The 17,135-nt window shown below is 56.9% G+C and overlaps 1 protein-coding gene and 2 gene segments (V, D, J or C); all 3 read right to left on the bottom strand.

Annotated features, from left to right (window-relative positions):
• Positions 1–1,727: 1,727 nt before the first annotated feature.
• On the bottom strand, positions 1,728–2,222 carry LOC106695638 (the record flags this gene model as incomplete). The annotated part of the segment is given in 2 exon segments: positions 1,728–2,075; positions 2,177–2,222. Coding segments are annotated over 2 exon segments (394 nt in total), but the record flags the coding sequence as incomplete, so codon positions are not given.
• Positions 2,223–5,835: 3,613 nt separating this feature from the next.
• Positions 5,836–12,224, bottom strand: LOC106695637 (immunoglobulin iota chain-like). Its single transcript, XM_014450276.1, has 4 exons — positions 12,179–12,224; positions 11,727–12,077; positions 7,460–7,775; positions 5,836–5,854 (listed from the first exon to the last, which is right to left on the bottom strand). The coding sequence occupies exons 1-4, from the start codon at positions 12,222–12,224 to the stop codon at positions 5,836–5,838; spliced, it is 732 nt and encodes a 243-aa protein (XP_014305762.1).
• A 1,641-nt stretch (positions 12,225–13,865) lies between these two features.
• Positions 13,866–15,687, bottom strand: LOC111824515. The segment is given in 3 exon segments: positions 13,866–14,000; positions 15,188–15,540; positions 15,642–15,687. Coding segments are annotated over 3 exon segments (534 nt in total).
• Positions 15,688–17,135: the final 1,448 nt, after the last annotated feature.

Here is a 17,135-nt window from a genome sequence, read left to right as displayed (position 1 = left end):
AGAGAGGTTGCCCCCTGATTTCCCCTGTTTTGCTTTTGGTTCATATAATTGCCCTCGGGCTGTGTCCACAGAGTCTATTGAATCCTGGGTGTCTCTTCCTCCCTTTGGACTAAGAAGCGTGTGCTGCTCCTCCAAGGACTGTGGGGTCGCTGTCCTCATACATCCGCCCAGAGCCCCCTCCTCTGAGCCGCCTCAGGGTTGGTGTCAGTAGATTCTCTTTTCTCCTTCAGGCTTTTAACTTCCTGGTTCCTGACATAACGAGGGGTAATTTATAGAGATTCCCAGACATTTTGAAGATGATTGGTCCCTTGCATTCTTCCTTTTTTAAAAATATGTTTTTACTGATTTCAGAGAGGAAGGGAGAGGGAGAGAGAGATGGAAACATTTATGATGAGAGAGCATATTGAGCGACTGCCTCCTGCACGCCCCCTACTGGGGAAGGAGCATTGAACCCGGGCATGTGACTTGATCAGAATCAAATCCGGACCCTTCAGTCTGGAGGCTGAGGCTCTACCCACTGAGCCCAACCGGCCAGGACTCTCAGTCACATTTTTGCAATCGGGTCCAGGGTGAGCTGGTCCTGCAGGAGAGGAGGGCACATGCCCCTCAGCTGCCCCCGGGCTGGCAGCTCCTTGTGGCAGCGGGTTTATGAAGTCACATGACAGGGATAGGCAGCCTCCTCCTCAGGCCACAGACCAGGGCTGGTCACAGGGCCCAGTGCACCAGCCAGGAGAACGGGAAGAGGGCTGACCCCAGACTGTCAATCACCTCTGTCCTAGGTCACAAGGTCCGGTAGGTGCTCTGCCTGGGAGCGTGGGGACCGTTGCTATGGGAACAGTCAGTGTGTCTGCTGACCCAGGTTCAGGAGAAGGTGACCTGGGATCTGGGCTCATCAACAGCTTCCCAGCGGGAGTGACAGGCACCTGTTGGGAAGGTCCTGCTCCCCATGGCCCACAGCCACCCACACCCTGGGGGGTAGGAAAGCCCCAGTGGGTGAGAGGAGAGGACACAGTCAGAGCCTCAAGCCCAGGGAACCCCACTCACAGGAGCCCCATGGGCCCGAGTGGTGTCAGCTGGGAGAACGTCTCCCCCATAGACCCAGGTGCCCGCATCCTTCCTGGAGCAGCTCAGCATCCAGCCACCGTCCAGCTCGCTCACCCTGTCGAGACCCAAAGAGGGTTCCTGGGCCCAGGCCACCCATTTCCCTCTGACAGCCCCTCTCCCCAATGGCACTGAAGGTCAGGGTCCCAGCAGAGGTGACGGCCAGCCCTGTGCCTGGGCTTCCTCCTGGGCCCGAGGCTCCCCAGACCCTCAAAGCTGAGAGCCTGGTCCGTGTGCACAGGGCTGGGCAGGAGCCTTGGGCGAGGAGCCTGGGGACTGAGGGGTCACTGCTCTGACCTCTGGGTGCGGAGTCCATGCTCCGGGGACGGGCCGCCTGCTGGGAGGGTCCAGGGCTCTGGGAACCGTTTCCAAAGCTGTTCCCTTATTTCAAGTCAGAAACAGCCATCGCACGGACCTGGGCTTCTTACCCACGGAGGACAGGCCACCTTTCAGGAACATAATGACCATTGAGTTTTGGTGTTGGCTCAGATACATGGGATACAAATAAAAAGTGACGCATTATAAACCAGAAGCTACTTCCAGACATAGTTTGCACTTGGAGGTTATGTTAACTGGTTCAGTTGCTGTGAAATAAGACTCTGGGGAGGCTGAGGTTTTTGTCCCACTTCCCCATCTGTGTGTGTCACTGTGAGAAGCACTACCGGTCCAGATCATACAGTAATAGTCAGCCTCGTCCTCAGGCTGCAGCCCCGAGATGGTCAGGAGCCCCGCATTGGCCGAGGCGTCTTTGGATCCAGAGAAGCGGTTGGGCACCCCGGAGCCCTGATCCTTACTTGAGTCTGAGTAGTAGTACAGGAGGTACCGGGGAGGGCTCGCTGGCTTCTGCTGGTACCAGTATATGGTATAGCTGCCAACATTGAAGCCACTGCTCAGGGTGCAGGTGAGTCTGGCTGTGGCTCCCGGAGATGCAGAGAGGGAGGGCGGCTGAGACAGCACAGGCTGGGAGAGGGACCCTGCAGACACAGACACTGGTCAGTGATGGGCAGGGACCAGGGGACATTTCCCAGGAGACTGAGCAGGAAGGGAAGAAGCCTGGTCCCAGGCCTGTCCCTACCTGTGCAGTGAGAGAGGAGTGCGAGGAGCAGAGGAGTCCAGGCCATGGTGCTCACAGCCCTGAGCCCACAGTGGGGCTGGGCTGCCCAGGCCTCCTTTTCTCCCCGACCCTCTGCCAGGGGAGGGGCTGCCATGCAAATGGGGGTCCCTCCAGGGACTGCCCAGCCCCTCCCTGGGCCCTGGGGCTGGAGCTCAGCTCACACCCCAGACTGAGGGGCATGGAGGTGGCTCACCTCTTGGGGGGCCCTGGGAGGAAGCACCTGCTGAGACCACACACAGGTGCCTGCTCAGGGGGCACTGCCAGGCCACCAAGGACAGCAGGGAGCCCACAGTGCAGGGGCCTGTGTGTGAAGGTCTCTCTGAACAGCTGTGTGCTGATCACCTGGCAGTCCCACAGCGCCCCCTGCTGGTGGGAGGACACACCCTCCCCTGCCCCAAAGCCCTGACAGCCCAGCTGGCTGTGGGCTCCCAGGTCTCTGTCCCTGTTCCCACACCCACGGTCTGAGCCCAGATCCTGCGATGTGATTCTCTGTACTGATCACCGTAGCATTTCACTCTCAGGTCTGCAACTGTGTGATGAGCTTAAAGATTCACAAATGACAAATGAATACGGTTTCTCTTCCAGGAAAGATGCTGCACAAATAAATGCACAGTGAGCCTCTTGTCCAACCTCACAGGTGAGGGAGCTGCTCAGGTGTGATGAGCTCCTGGGGGCTGTTCAGGTCAATGAAGGAGAGAGGAACTTTCCAGAAATACCCTCAGGGTCACATTCAAAGGAGGACCATTCAGCAAACATTTCAAACCATGTAAGGGATCAAATCATTGTCATGTTATTTGAGTCAGTGATTCATTATGAAAAAACGGTTTGGTGGGCTCCACATTTACTGGTGGGCCTTGTCGCATGTGGGGCATTTAAATTTTAGGAAAAGCCTTTATATTCCAACAGTTGTATGTGCTGCTTTTCTATGAACCAATTTTATGTTCGCTGTCCCAAAATGTGCTTATATTTTAAATTCCCTGCCTGTCCTTTCGTGCCTGTTTCCTCGTTTTCGACACAAGCTACAGGGGACGGTGAGGAGCTGGCAGACGTGGTGACTGACACTCTCCCCACACGTAGGACGCGTCCCACAGCAGCGTGTGAGCTCCTGAGGGGGGAGGGCATTGCCCCAAAGACCAGGAGCCACACTGTGGCCCTCACTCCTCAGGGCTCAGGGTCCCCGAGAGGAGCAGCCAGTGACTCACAGGAGGAGTGAGTGTCAGAGCTCAGCACTGTGGGGGGGACAGCGGTTGTTCCCAAGGACCCCGGTGGGCGCTGCAGCCTGAGACCCCGGGGCCGGGGCAGCAGGGACAGAGGGGCCTCTCTGTGCACAAAGGCCTCAGCCGCTCCCACTGAGCATCAGGGAGGAGGGCCCGGCTGGGGAAGGTCCTGGACACAGTCACTGACCCTGAGAGAGACGCAGGGGCCCTCGTCGGGGTTCAGGTCTGAAGTGACCACAGATGGTCCCCAGCTCAGACCCGGGGCTGCAGGGCCAAGGGACTCAGTGTCCCCGCTGATGGGGATGGGCCTCCTGTTCTGTGTCAGGCCTTGTGTCCAGGAAGAGGCTGCTGTGAGGGCCTCTGAGGGGAGAGGGCGGAGGCCCATTCATGCTCCAGGGGCTGCCCTGGGACCTGGCCCCTGGTGTTTGGGGGAAGCAGCAGTAGAAGCAGAGGCCACAAGCTGAGCCTGAGAGGAGGTGTTGGGGGCGCCCCTCCTGGCAGGTGAGAAGGGCTCCCTGTGTCTTCACTCCAACAGGACGGGCTCTGGGTGGGCACTGGGGCTGCGGGCACAGGAGGGGCCTGGACAGGCAGCCTTGGTCTCAGTGCCCGCCCAGCGGGGCTCACGGAGCCTGAGGTGCCAGACTTGCCCCAGGGAGCGGATCAGGGACCACACAGGCATCTGCTCTCTGGCTGGATGGGGGTCCCAGGCTGTGTGGGGAGTCCCAGGTCACAACACACATACGGGGCCTCCCTGAGGGGCTCTGACGCAGGCACAGCTGGTCTCAGGGGCCTTGGGTCTGACCTGCCCCGTCCTGGCTGTCCAGGGCAGGTGCACCCTGATGCCCAGGCAGGTCTGCTCAGGCTGAGACACCCACACCGTGTGCTGCTGCCACGGGCGGGCTTGACGGGCAGTTCAAAGGGTGAGGACAGGTTTTGCAGACACAATCCTCTGGGGGTTTCAGCGCGCAGTTACCGACCACCAGCAAAGGCACAGCCGTCTCATCAGAGGATGGGGCTTCCCGGGCCCCACTGCAGCGGGACAGCGGGTTTTTGTCTCACTTCCCCACAGGCCTGCAGCACCGTGTGATCAACACCACTCCTGCTGTAGGACTGGCAGTAATAGTCGGCCTCGTCCTCAGCCTGCAGCCCCGTGATGGTCAGGGTGCCTGAGTTGCCAGACTTGGAGCCAGAGAACCGGTCTGGGACCCCTGAGGGTCGTTTGCTATCCTCATAGATGAGGAGTTTGGGGGCCTTTCCTGGGAGCTGCTGGTACCAATACACATAGGAACCACCCCCAATGTTGGAGCTGCTTCCAGTGCAGGAGATGGTGACCCTCTCGCCCGGGGACCCCGACACTGAGGATGGCTGAGTCAGCACAGACTGGGCCCAGGATCCTGCAAGAGGGGGAGACACAGAGATGGTGAGTCTGGGTCTAGAGACAAGAGGAGGAAGCTGGGCCATGTGTCTTCCCAAGGCCCCTTCCCCGTCCCCTCATCCAGTCACCTGTGCAGTGAGCCAGGAGGGTGAGGAGGAGAGGGGCCCAGGCCATGGTGGAGGTCATCCCTGAGTCCTGCTCCTGAGGCCCCACAGCTGAAGCAGAGCTCCCCACACCTCTCCCTTCCCCTCTTCATAGTCTGCGGGAGGGAGGGCCCACTCATGCAAATGAGGACCCCCTGGTTTGATCCTTCCCTAGGCCATGGTTCTGGTCCCTGTGCCTGAGGATGGCAGGGTGAGGGCGGGGGTGGGGCTGTGTGGGGCCCAGGGGGTGGCAAGGTCACAGCTGTGAGCCCTGAGCACAGGGCACCAGGCAGGGCCAGGGAACAGGTTGCAGCTCTGAGGAGCCCAGCCCTTCAGCAGCAGCCCCAGAGCGCCCCCTGGTGCCCAGGCCTGGATGCACCACTGTGTCCCCTGCTGACTGAGCCCATGAGGGACAGGTCCTGCCTCCCCCAGCTCTGTGCACTGACCCCCTGGCTCAGGGCGTCCAGGTGCCCCCTGAGGTGGCCTCCTCATCCCCTTAGGACACTCTCTACGTTCCCCTCCGCCTCCTCCGGGGAGTCTGAATTCATCTCCTGGTTATTCAGGGTCAGCACTGAGCTGGTGTCACAGCACTTTCTTCCCAGGATCATGTCCAGAGCAGCAACTGTCCCTAGGAGGTGAGTTCCCTAACTTTCAGGGCACAGTTTTCTTTAATATATTTCTCCCTTGTGAGAAATTAATCACTCTCTTTAAATATCCATCCCTTTTGTCCAGTAGATTATACATATTGCGTTTCTGCACATGCTTTTCGGTCAAGCTTCACCTAGTAACTGGCATCCTCATTGATAGGGAAATTGAATATAATATTTCCCACTCGTCTGTTTTCTGTCCATAGGAGAGTCTGGTGTCTGATTGTCTGACTGAGGCTCACTGTGACCCCAGCTCCCTGGACACAGAAGGGGAAGGGACAGTGACAGCACCACCGGGACCAGGGCCTGTGAGGGGGGGACACTAAGTGATGACCTCAGGGTGACCTGGAGAAGCACTTTGGGGGATGGAAGCAGAAGGAGATGCACCGTGGGGTGTGAGGTCAGAGGTCATGTGCAGGGCCTAGGGCCTGTCCCCCCCTGAGGGAGGTGGGGGAGGCAGAGGCTCCCAGGAGAGGGGGGCAGCGTCTCCATGGCAGCCAGGAACCTGCCTCCCAGGTCCTCCCTCTGGGAAAGGGAGGCCAGGCTGTGGGCTTGGTGCTGCTTCTCACTTTCCTGGGGGAACTGGACCTCAGGTCACTGCCCCCTGATGGGAAGGGCTGTGGTTTTTATTGGCCCTGAATGTGTCAGGACAATGGGGAGGTCAGGGGTCAGAGCTGGTCATGGTGAGGCAGGACCTACCTGCTGGGTTTCCAGACCCAAATGCATAGTGAGGAGGGTGGGGTAGAGGGAGGCTCAGGGCCCATTAGGGGAACTTCCTGTCTGTGTTCGCTCTGATCCGGACCCACACCTCCCAGCCACGGGGTCAGCAGGGGATGGAGCCCAGTTCCCGCTCCTGGGAGCTCAGAGGTCCCTGGCGATGTCCTCTCAGGAGAAAGAGCAAATCCCTGCTCTGACAGGTAGCCGAGCTCAAGGAGGGTCCCCAGGCCCGGGCCAGGCGCTGGGGCTGCCCGGCCTCCTTCCCTCCCGCCCTCGGCCAGAGGAGGGGCCGTCCCTGCTGATGTGGTCCCTCCAGGGACTGCCCAGCCCCCGGAGCCCTGGTGCTGCAGCTCAGCTCACCCCCAGGCTGAGCAGGATGGACTGTCCTGACGGGCTGTGTCCTGGAGACGCTGCCACAAAGGCCCACAGACTGAGCCCCCCAGAGCCAGGGAGAGGGTCCCTCTCAGGGGTGGGGTTCAAGTCTGAGGTCAAGGTGCTGGCAGGCCCGCCCTCCCAGGGAGGCCCCGGATAGGTGCTCTCTTGTCTCTTTCCAGCGTCTGGAGGCTCCGTCCAGCCCTGACATGGTCTCAGCTTGGGCCTCGGTCCCTGACTCTGTCCTCACAGCTGAGCCCGCGGGACACGCGCCCAGGCCTCAGAGAGTCTGTGGGAACCTGCTCTGGGGCAGAGGGGCCGGGGTTTGGAAGACACGGTGCTGTGACCCCCCTACAGGGTCCTGCCCCCCAACCTCACACGGTGTGAAGGGAAGACGGGAAGGAAATTCTTCTGGGAAGGAGGCCCCAACTGCATTTCAAAGTGGCTCCATTTGTATTGTTATTTCTACTATATTGTTAAGTTTTATCTTGATTATTAAATGCTGGGCGAGTGAAATGCACCCTTGACTGTGTGTGTGAGTGTGAATGTGAATGTGACTTTTCCTTTTGCTGCCCCTGTCCATTTCCTGTGAGACTGTTGCTTATATTGACTCTCACAGCTGAGAATAATTAATGCGACTGCCAGGTCTGGGGACTCGGAGACCAAACCTCAGAGCCACCCCAGCTGGACGCAGCCCCGTGAACAGCAGACGGGGCCCCAGAAGCAGCGGGTGCCCTGAGCCCTGTGTTTGTGCCCCACTTCCCCGCCCGCACCTGTCACTGTGGGGACGGCTGCTGTACCACAGGGCACAGTAGTACTCGGCCTCGTCCTCAGGCTGCGCCCCTGAGAGGGTCAGGGCAGCTTTGCCCCCTTGGATGGAGCCTGAGAACCGGGCGGGCGTCCAGGAGTGTTTATTGTTTGTGTTCTGAATCAGTGTTGTGAGGACCTGGCCAGGCTTCTGCTGGATCCATTGTGGATAGAGACCATCAGTGACAGCCCCTGTGCTGGAGCCACAGGTGAGAGTGACCGTGACGCCTGGGGACACGGTCGCTGAGGGCTCCTGAGTGACCACAGCCTGAGACCTGGACCCTGAAATAGAAGCAGACACGAGTCAGGGATAAGGAACAGAAGCCGAGGGACCCCTCCACGGGCTGGTCTCTGAAATGGCCCTGAACCTGGGCAGAGAGCAAGGAGGAGGAGGAGGAGGAGGAGGGGAGTCCAGCTCATGGTGGAGACTTTCCAAGGTGCCTCGGTCTCTTGCAGGTGCTGGTCTCGGGTGTCCCTTTATCTCCTCCCGGCCTCCTGGGCACAGGGGGTGTTTGCTGGTCATTATGCAAATGTGAGCCCACAGGACCCTCCTGTCCTGGGTCCTGGGCCCAGTTTGAAGCTTCACTGTGAGGAGGAGGCTGGGGAGGCTGTGGGCTCTGAGTCTGTCCCTTGAGGGGAAGCACCTGCTGTCACCTCACACCCAGGCCATGGGTATGGGCGCAGGGCCCACTCAATTAGAACCATGTGAGTTGGCTTCAGGCCTTGCGGCTCTGAGAAGAGCCACAGCGCCCCCTGGAGACGCCCTAGGGAATAGTCATTGTGGTGGGAACTGTGGAAGCAATGATGGTGGCCCCTGAAAATAGATTAGATAGATGATAGATGATAGATAGATAGATAGATAGATAGATAGATAGATAGATAGTAGAGAGATTGATTGATAGCTAGGTAGATGATAGATAGCTAGATAGATGATAGATAGATAGATAGATAGATAGATAGATAGATGATAGATAGATAGATAGATAGATAGTAGAGAGATTGATTGATAGCTAGATGGATGATAGATGCAAATATTATATTTCTGACTCGCTGCAGAGAGGTTCCCCCCTGTGTCCTCAGTTTGTAACTGCCAGAGGGCGTGCAACGGAGGGGGTGGGGACGAGTTTCGTGCCCATGAACCCGACACAGTTGGTTGCGGCCTGGCCCCTGCTCCACAGGCCTGGCGGGCTCCGGCTGCCCACGGCCCACCAAGGGGGTGCGTGCTGCGCATGCGGGGTCAGCGTAGCCTAGGGCAGCTGCAATCAGAGCCCCGCAAGGGGTCTTGAGTGTCTTAGCCATAGATTTGGGCTCTTGGGCAACAAGGGGACTGCTCCTTCCAAGGCTTAACCTACCCAGAGGCACATGCTCTCACTGAGCAGAGGCTGGAGGAGGGGCCTTGCCAGGAGGGGCCCGGCCTGGGCATCCTTCAGGGGAGACACCTGGGTCCTGCCAGGCATGAGGTCCGCATGGGGTCTGATTACCATCCATTCACAGCTGCCAGCTCAGGGAATACTCATTTATGTAAATACTAGAGGCCCGGTGCACGAAATTAGTGCGCCCAGGGGGGTCCCTCAGCCCAGATTGCAAGAGAGCTCAGGCCAGGCTGAGGGACCCACTGGTGCATGATCAAGGCCAGGAGGGAGGTGGGAGGTTGGGCAGCTGGGGCTGGACCACGGGAGGGCTCCATGGCGTGTCCAGCCCGTCTTCCTCAGTCCTGAGCAGCCAGACCCCAGCAGCAAGCTAACCTACCAGTCGGAGCGTCTGCCCCGTGGTGGTCAGTGCACATCATAGCGAGCAGTTGAGTGGCCTTAGCATATCATTAGCATATTACACTTTGATTGCTTCAATGGACCACCAGACACTTAGCATATTAGGCTTTTATTATATAGGATATTTTTATTGATTCCAGAGAGGAAGGGAGAGACAGAGAGAGAATCATTGATTGGCTGCCTCACTGGGGATTGAGCCCAGGCATGTGCCCTGACTGCGAATCGATTCTGGGACCTTTCCGTCTGCAGGCCGCTCTATCCACTGAGCCAAGCCAGCCAGGGCTCAGGGCGCATGTAGGGGGATGGGCTCCTCCACCAGGCAGGCCCCCAGGTTGTCGGATGGGCGTGGCCTGCCCACCTGGAGACTGGGTTGCCCAGGCGGTGGACAGTTTGCAGAGCTGGCGGGGGCCTGGCTGATTCTGTGTGGTGTGAGTGTGAACATGTGTGTGTGAGCTGTGTGTGTGCGTCTGTGTGTTTCCCCAGGAGTTATTCTTCCTTAACATCACACAGCTGCTTCTGAAATCGAACCCATGACAATCGCAGGCTTTCTTGAAATGAACTCCTACAGCGCACACCCCAGCATCCCCTGGGGCTGTGTCACCCCCCACACTCCCCTCCCGCTCAGCAGCTGGAGAGACAGAGTCACTGGCGTCAATGGCCCCGGCCTGGGGTCCTGATGTGGAGCCGCCAATGGGTGGGCCAGGCAAGTCTGATGCTCTGAACCTCTGACTGCAGGAGCCACTCAGCTGTGGGGTCGGCATTCACCGTGGGAGCGTCGAGCACCCTGGAGGCCCAGCCGCACTCCTTGCACTTGGCATGGAGCAGGAAGACTGTGACCTTGAGGGGGTCCCAGGAGACCAGCCACGTGCTGGACGCCAGCAGGTGTGGTGAGCGCCGTGCAAGACGTTCCCGCGGCCTCGCACGCTCAGTGCGCCCCGGGGAGAGGACTCGGAGCCGAGCCGGATGGAGGGTTGTGAACTACGGGCGTTCACTCCATCAGGTTCCAATGGAGAGGCTGGCTGGCACCTCCGTGGCCTTCAGAAGTGCTGAGTCCCAACTCATCGCTGAGCTTTCCGAGCTGCCAGGCTTGTCCGGGAGACAAGAGCCGAGGCTGCTACCCTCGCTGCAGGTCGGCCCATCCGGCCCACGTGGACACTTCAGAGACCAGACTGTATCTCTGGACCTTCTCTTCCCCCAGCCCCCCGGCGCCCCCCTACACACCGCTCTTCTTTATCTGACATGTTCATAGGGAGGGGAGGGGAGGATTGTAATTCCCTGAACTTGCTTCTCCCAAATTTTGTAGGAAAGCTGTACCCGGATGTTCTGTTGGTTGCAGCGTCTGGCCCGGGCCCAGGCTGTGCATTCTCCTGTTTGAGAGCACGCACTGATGTGGTATTTGGACTCAATCAGAAAACTGACGTTGAAACACACGTAAGAGAATTGTCAAGGCGACCCCAGTAGCAATTCATGATTAAACGTGGATCTGCGTGGACCAACGTGCAGAAACTGTGCCTGACCTTCATACAGGCATGGCATGGCCTGACATTTCAGAAGGAAGTGTGTGTGTGTGTGTGTGTGTGTGTGTGTGTGTGTGTGTGTGTATTTAAAACATTTGTATTGATTTCGAAGAGAGGGAGAGGGAGAGAGACATGGAAACATCAATGATGAGAGAGAATCCTTGATCGGCTGCCTCCTGTACATCCCCACTGGGGATCAAGCCCACAACCCGGGCATGTGCCCTGACTGGGAATCTAACCGTGACCTCCTGGTTCCTAGGTCGATGCTCAACCACTGAGCCACACCAATCAGGCGAATGTTTGTCTTTATACTTTTTTGATGCAATACTGGTAGAGCATTTTTTCCATGTGGTAAAGAGAAAAACAACCAAGAGGGAAAATTGAGAGTTTGGTGAACTATAAGAAAAGAAAAACAACAAATATGACACATCATCTCTCCCTCATAATAAATGTAACGGTGAAGGAGGGAGACAATAGAAAAACTGTAATCTAATTGGGCACATTGATGTCATGTTTTTCAATGACAGAATAGAACAACCACTTGCTACTTTTACATGAAAATGAATAATTCAATGATATACAAATAAAAAGACATGAGAAAAAGTTTAAAATGGAAATATATAAATATGAACCTTGATTGAAAAATAGATAAAATGCAGATTTTCTTAGAAAAATAGAAATTAAAAATATTAGAGAAAACTAAATAAATGGACCAATATCCTTAGAAAAAACTAGAAAACATAATTACGGAATTAATCCACAAACATGCATAAAATACAGGTAGTTTTACAGAGAACACTGAGACGTCAGAAACATGGAGAGGAAGATGAAGAGTAGCCACATTCTGCACAGGAAGGTGCTGCCAAGTGTGGCTTGGACATGAACAACTCATGTTACAATGGGCATCAGTCATGAGGCCCGTGGGGAGGCCGAGGTTTTTGTCCCACTTCCCCATCTGTGTGTGTCACTGTGGGAATCAGTATTTTCTACAGTCATACAGTAATAGTCAGCCTCGTCCTCAGGCTGCAGCCCCGAGATGAACAGGAGCCCCGCATTGGCCGAGGAGTCTTTGGATCCAGAGAAGCGGCTGGGGACCCCGGAGCCCTGGTCCTTACTTGAGTCTGAGTTGTAGGCCAGGAGGTACCGGGGACGGCTCCCTGGCTTCTGCTGGTACCAGTATATCCAGTAAGCACTGAACGAATAGGAAGCACCACTCAGGGTGCAGGTGAGTCTGGCTGTGGCTCCCGGAGATGCAGAGAGGGAGGGCGGCTGAGTCAGCACAACCAGTGAGAGGGACCCTGCGGACACAGACACTTGTCAGTGATGGGCAGGGACCAGGGGACGTTTCCCAGGAGACTGAGCAGGAAGGGAAGAAGCCTGGTCCCAGGCCTGTCCCTACCTGTGCAGTGAGAGAGGAGCACGAGGAGCAGAGGAGTCCAGGCCATGGTGCTCACAGCCCTGAGCCCACAGTGGGGCTGGGCTGCCCAGGCCTCCTTTTCTCCCCCACCCTCTGCCAGGGGAGGGGCTGCCATGCAAATAGGAGCCCCTCCAGGGACTGCCCAGCCCTCCCTGGGCCCTGGGGCTGGAGCTCAGCTCACACCCCAGACTGAGGACCATGGAGGTGGATTCACGCCTTGGGGGACCCTGGGAGGAAGCACCTGCTGAGACCACACAAGGGTCCCTGCTCAGGGGGCACTGCCAGGCCACCAAGGACAGCAGGGAGCCCACAGTGCAGGTGCCTGTGTGTGAAGGTCTCACTGAACAGCTGTGTGCTGATCACCTGGCAGTCCCACAGCGCCCCCTGCTGGTGGGAGGACACACCCTCCTCTGCCCCAAAGTCCTGAGAGTCCAGCTGGCTGTGGGCTCCCAGGTCTCTGTCCCTGTTCCCACACCCACGGTCTGAGCCCAGATCCTGCGATGTGATTCTCTGTACTGATCACCGTAGCATTTCACTCTCAGGTTTGCATCTGTGTGATGTGCTTAAATATTCACAAATGAAAATTAATATGGTTTCTCTTCCAGTAAAGATGCTGCACAAATAAATGCACAGTGAGCCTCTTGTCCAACCTCACAGGTGAGGGAGCTGCTCAGGTGTGATGAGCTCCTGGGGGCTGTTCAGGTCAATGAAGGAGAGAGGAACTTTCCAGAAATACCCTCAGGGTCATATTCAAAGAAGGCATTTGAACCCTGTAAGACAGGGGTCCTCAAACTACAGCCCGGGGGCCACATGCAAATACAAATGTTGTATTTGTTCCAGTTTTGTTTTTTTACTTCAAAATAAGATATGTGCAGTGTGCATAGGAATTTGTCCATAGTTTTTTTTAAACTATAGTCCGGCCCTCCAACGGTCTGAGGGACAGTGAACTGGCCCCCTGTTTAAAAAGTTTGAGGACCCCTGCTGTAAGGCATTTGCAGTTTCATACACATCTGATACGAGTTAGTGATTCATTAAAAAATAACACAGTTTCATCGGCTTCACATTTACCAGGGGAGGCCGCAGCACGTGGGAATTGTTGAATTTCAGGAATTGACTTTATATTCTTCCATCTGTATGTTCTGCTGCTCTGTGTCTCCTGTGTCTTGCACCGATTTTCTCTTTGGTGTGCTAACGTGTTTATATGTTAAAATCCCCGTCTGCATTTCCTGACATGTTTCCTCATTTGGGAAGAAGCTGAACTTGGCTGGTGCTGTGTGTGTGGATGTGGGGAAACCTGGGCAGTGAGCACAGAAGCCACCCCTCCTCCCCGCGCCCGAATCCGCCTCGGCCTCAACCTGCCGATGCTCCCGTGGTCCCCACACTGAGGCTCACGCGGATGCTGGTCGGTGCCAGTGACCAGGAAACCGCGTCCCTCGGGCGCTCTCTCCTCAGACACTAGAGCCTGGTCCCTTCTGCTCAGGCCGGTCCCCCCGGCCCAGAACCCTCAGTGCGTCCCCCTGCTCCTCTCCTCCACCCCCAACTCCCCAGCTGCCCTCAGGGCCCCCCGTGTGCTGGCCCTTCCTCCATGTCCAACTGGTGCCCTGCACATGCCCAGCTCCCCCAGGGCCCCTGGCTGCCCTGTTCCTGCAAAACCTCGGTCCCTGTCCCTTCAGGTCCTCCTACTGTCCACAGGTCCTCTGGGTCCCTTCATGGTGAGGCTGTCTCTATCGAGCATCTTGGGAAGGCGGTCGTGTTCTCTATGTAACTCCTCGTGGTAAACACGGAATGACTTCATCCTGGAATTCTGTGACGCAGCAAAACCCCAGTAGTCACCAGCCACACGGGGCCAGCAGAAGTCTGGCTGAGCCCCAGGACACTGACTTATGACAGAAACAGGAGACCACCTGGACCCCCTCCCAAGAGCCCGAGGTTCTCAGGCTCCATCCAAGGGGGCACAGCTGCCCTGACCCTCTCAGGGGCCCAGCCCGATGACCAGGCCCAGCACACTGCCCCCTACTGGTCTCTGATGCAGAGCCCTCCCCACCCCAGCCTCCCAGAGGGCACCCTGACTTTGCACTTGGATCTCTGTGATGTCACCTCCCAGCACAGAAGCAGTCGCTCACTCCATGGGCTGGGGCCTCAGGCACTGGCTCCTGAGAACTAAGGGGCCCGGGCTACTGCGAACAGGACGCGTTCACAGCTCCCCCGCGGCCAGGCATCTGGGCGGACCTGGCGGCGTCTTTAGCTTCGGCCACTTGTGCGGTGCCTTCCCCATGGAGGACCCTCTGGACCAAGTTCAAGGCTCAAACCTCTACTCCAGTTCCCACCGAGGAGGAGCCATGTGAGTCGCCCCCACAAGGTGGCCTGTGTTGTCATCGTTGTTGGGACAGACCCTGTGCGACCCTCCCTCTGCCAGGGTCCCGGCTCTTCAGGTCTGTCTCAGTCACTGCATGTAACACCATCTCAGAAACGGTGTTCGGTTCTCTGTTTTCCACACTCGGCTTTACTTTTTCCTCTCAGCTTTATCCTCGAGGAGCTCATATGCATGTGGCTACAGATAGGATGTTGTTATCTTTACATTTTGATAGTTCCCGGCTGTTATACAGACTACACTTCATTGCAGCAGGTTGGTATTTAATGCAAAATTCAGATTTGAGTCCTCAGACCAGGATCCTCTCTCAGTCACTCCTCCACTCGGATCTGACCTTGGCCTGAATGAATCTGATTCAGCCTCCTCCACTGTCTCCATGGGAACCTTCATCCCTGAGGAATGTTACCTGTGAGAACGTGAACATGGCACACATTCCATGAGCAACAAATCAATGGAAACGCTGACCTGACGTCAAAGCTGTGACCCTGTCAGGACCCCGGGTCCAGGCATCACCCGGATGGACAGCTATCAGTACAGTCACAGCTGAGCCAGAACTGGGCAGAACCGCCAGGAGGGGCCAAGGTCAGGCCAGGAGAGCAGAGAGGAGGTTTTTGTCTCACTTCCCTGTGGGTCTGGGCCACTGTGTGAGTCTTAGAGATGCCATCCCATGTTTCACAGTAATAGTCAGCCTCGTCCTCAGGCTGAAGCCCCGAGATGAGCAGGAGCCCCGCATTGGCCGAGGCGTCTTTGGATCCAGAGAAGCGGCTGGGGACCCCGGAGCCCTGGCCCTTATTTGAGTCTGTGTGGTAGAACAGGAGGTACCGGGGAGGGCTCCCAGGATTCTGCTGGTGCCAGCCTATAGCATAGCTGCCAACATTGGAGCCACTGCTCAGGGTGCAGGTGAGTCTGGCTGTGGCTCCCGGAGATGCAGAGAGGGAGGGCGGCTGAGTCAGCACAGGCTGGGAGAGGGACCCTGCAGACACAGACACTGGTCAGTGATGGGCAGGGACCAGGGGACGTTTCCCAGGAGACTGAGCAGGAAGGGAAGAAGCCTGGTCCCAGGCCTGTCCCTACCTGTGCAGTGAGAGAGGAGCACGAGGAGCAGAGGAGTCCAGGCCATGGTGCTCACAGCCCTGAGCCCACAGTGGGGCTGGGCTGCCCAGGCCTCCTTTTCTCCCCACCCTCTGCCAGGGGAGGGGCTGCCATGCAAATGGGAGTCCCTCCAGGGACTGCCCAGCCCCTCCCTGGGCCCTGGGGCTGGAGCTCAGCTCACACCCCAGACTGAGGAGCATGGAGGTGGGCTCACACCTTGGGGGGCCCTGGGAGGAAGCACCTGCTGAGACCACACACTGGTGCCTGCTCAGGGGGCGCTGCCAGGCCACCAAGGACAGCAGGGAGCCCACAGTGCAGGGGCCTGTGTGTGAAGGTCTCACTGAACAGCTGTGTGCTGATCACCTGGCAGTCCCACAGCGCCCCCTGCTGGTGGGAGGACACACCCTCCTCTGCCCCAAAGCCCTGACAGCCCAGCTGGCTGTGGGCTCCCAGGTCTCTGTCCCTGTTCCCACACCCACGGTCTGAGCCCAGATACTGCGATGTGATGCTCTGTATTGATCACCTTAGCATTTCACTCTCAGGTCTGCATCTGTGTATTGAGCTTAAACATTCACAAATGAAAATTAATATGTTTTTTCTTCCAATAAAGATGCTGCAAGCATAAATGCACAGTGAGCCTCTTATCCAACCTCACAGGTGGGGGAGCTGCTCAGGTGTGATGAGCTCCTGGGGGCTGTTCAGGTCAATGAAGGAGAGAGGAACTTTCCAGAAATACCCTCAGGGTCATATTCAAAGAAGGCATTTGAACCCTGTAACTCAGGGGTCCTCAAACTACAGCCCGTGGGCCACATGCAAATACAAAGTTGTATTTGTTCCCGTTTTGTATTTTGACTTCAAAATAAGATATGTGCAGTGTGCATAGGAATTTGTCCATAGTTTTTTTTAAACTATAGCCCGGCCCTCCAACGGTCTGAGGGACAGTGAACTGGCCCCCTGTTAAAAAAGTTTGAGGACCCCTGCTGTAAGGCATTTGCAGTTTCATACACACCTGATAGGAGTTAGTGATTCATTAAAAAATAACGCAGTTTCATCGGCTTCACATTTACCAGGGGAGCTCGCAGCTCGTGGGAGTTGTTGAATTTCAGGAATTGACTTTATATTCTTCCATCTGTATGCTCTGCTGGTCTGTGACTCCTGTGTCTTGCACCGATTTTCTCTTTGGTGTGCTAACGTGTTTATATGTTGAAACCGCGTCTGCATTTCCTGACATGTTTCCTCATTTGGGAAGAAGCTGAACGTGGCCTGTGCTGTGTGTGGGGATGTGGGGAAACCTGGGCAGTGAGCGCAGAAGCCACCCCTCCTCCCAGCGCCCGAATCCGCCTGGGCCTCAACTGCAGATGCTCCCGTGGTCCCCACACTGAGGCTCACGCGGATGCTGGTCGGTGCCAGTGACCAGGAAACCGCGTCCCTCGGGCGCTCTCTCCTCAGACACTAGAGCCTGGTCCCTTCTGCTCA

Source organism: Myotis lucifugus, unplaced genomic scaffold (assembly GCF_000147115.1).
Source record: "Myotis lucifugus unplaced genomic scaffold, Myoluc2.0 scaffold_1922, whole genome shotgun sequence".
NCBI classification, from domain to species: domain Eukaryota; kingdom Metazoa; phylum Chordata; class Mammalia; order Chiroptera; family Vespertilionidae; genus Myotis; species Myotis lucifugus.
The sequence above is the reverse complement of the archived record's forward strand: the minus strand, read 5'-3'. Positions and strand labels throughout refer to the sequence as shown.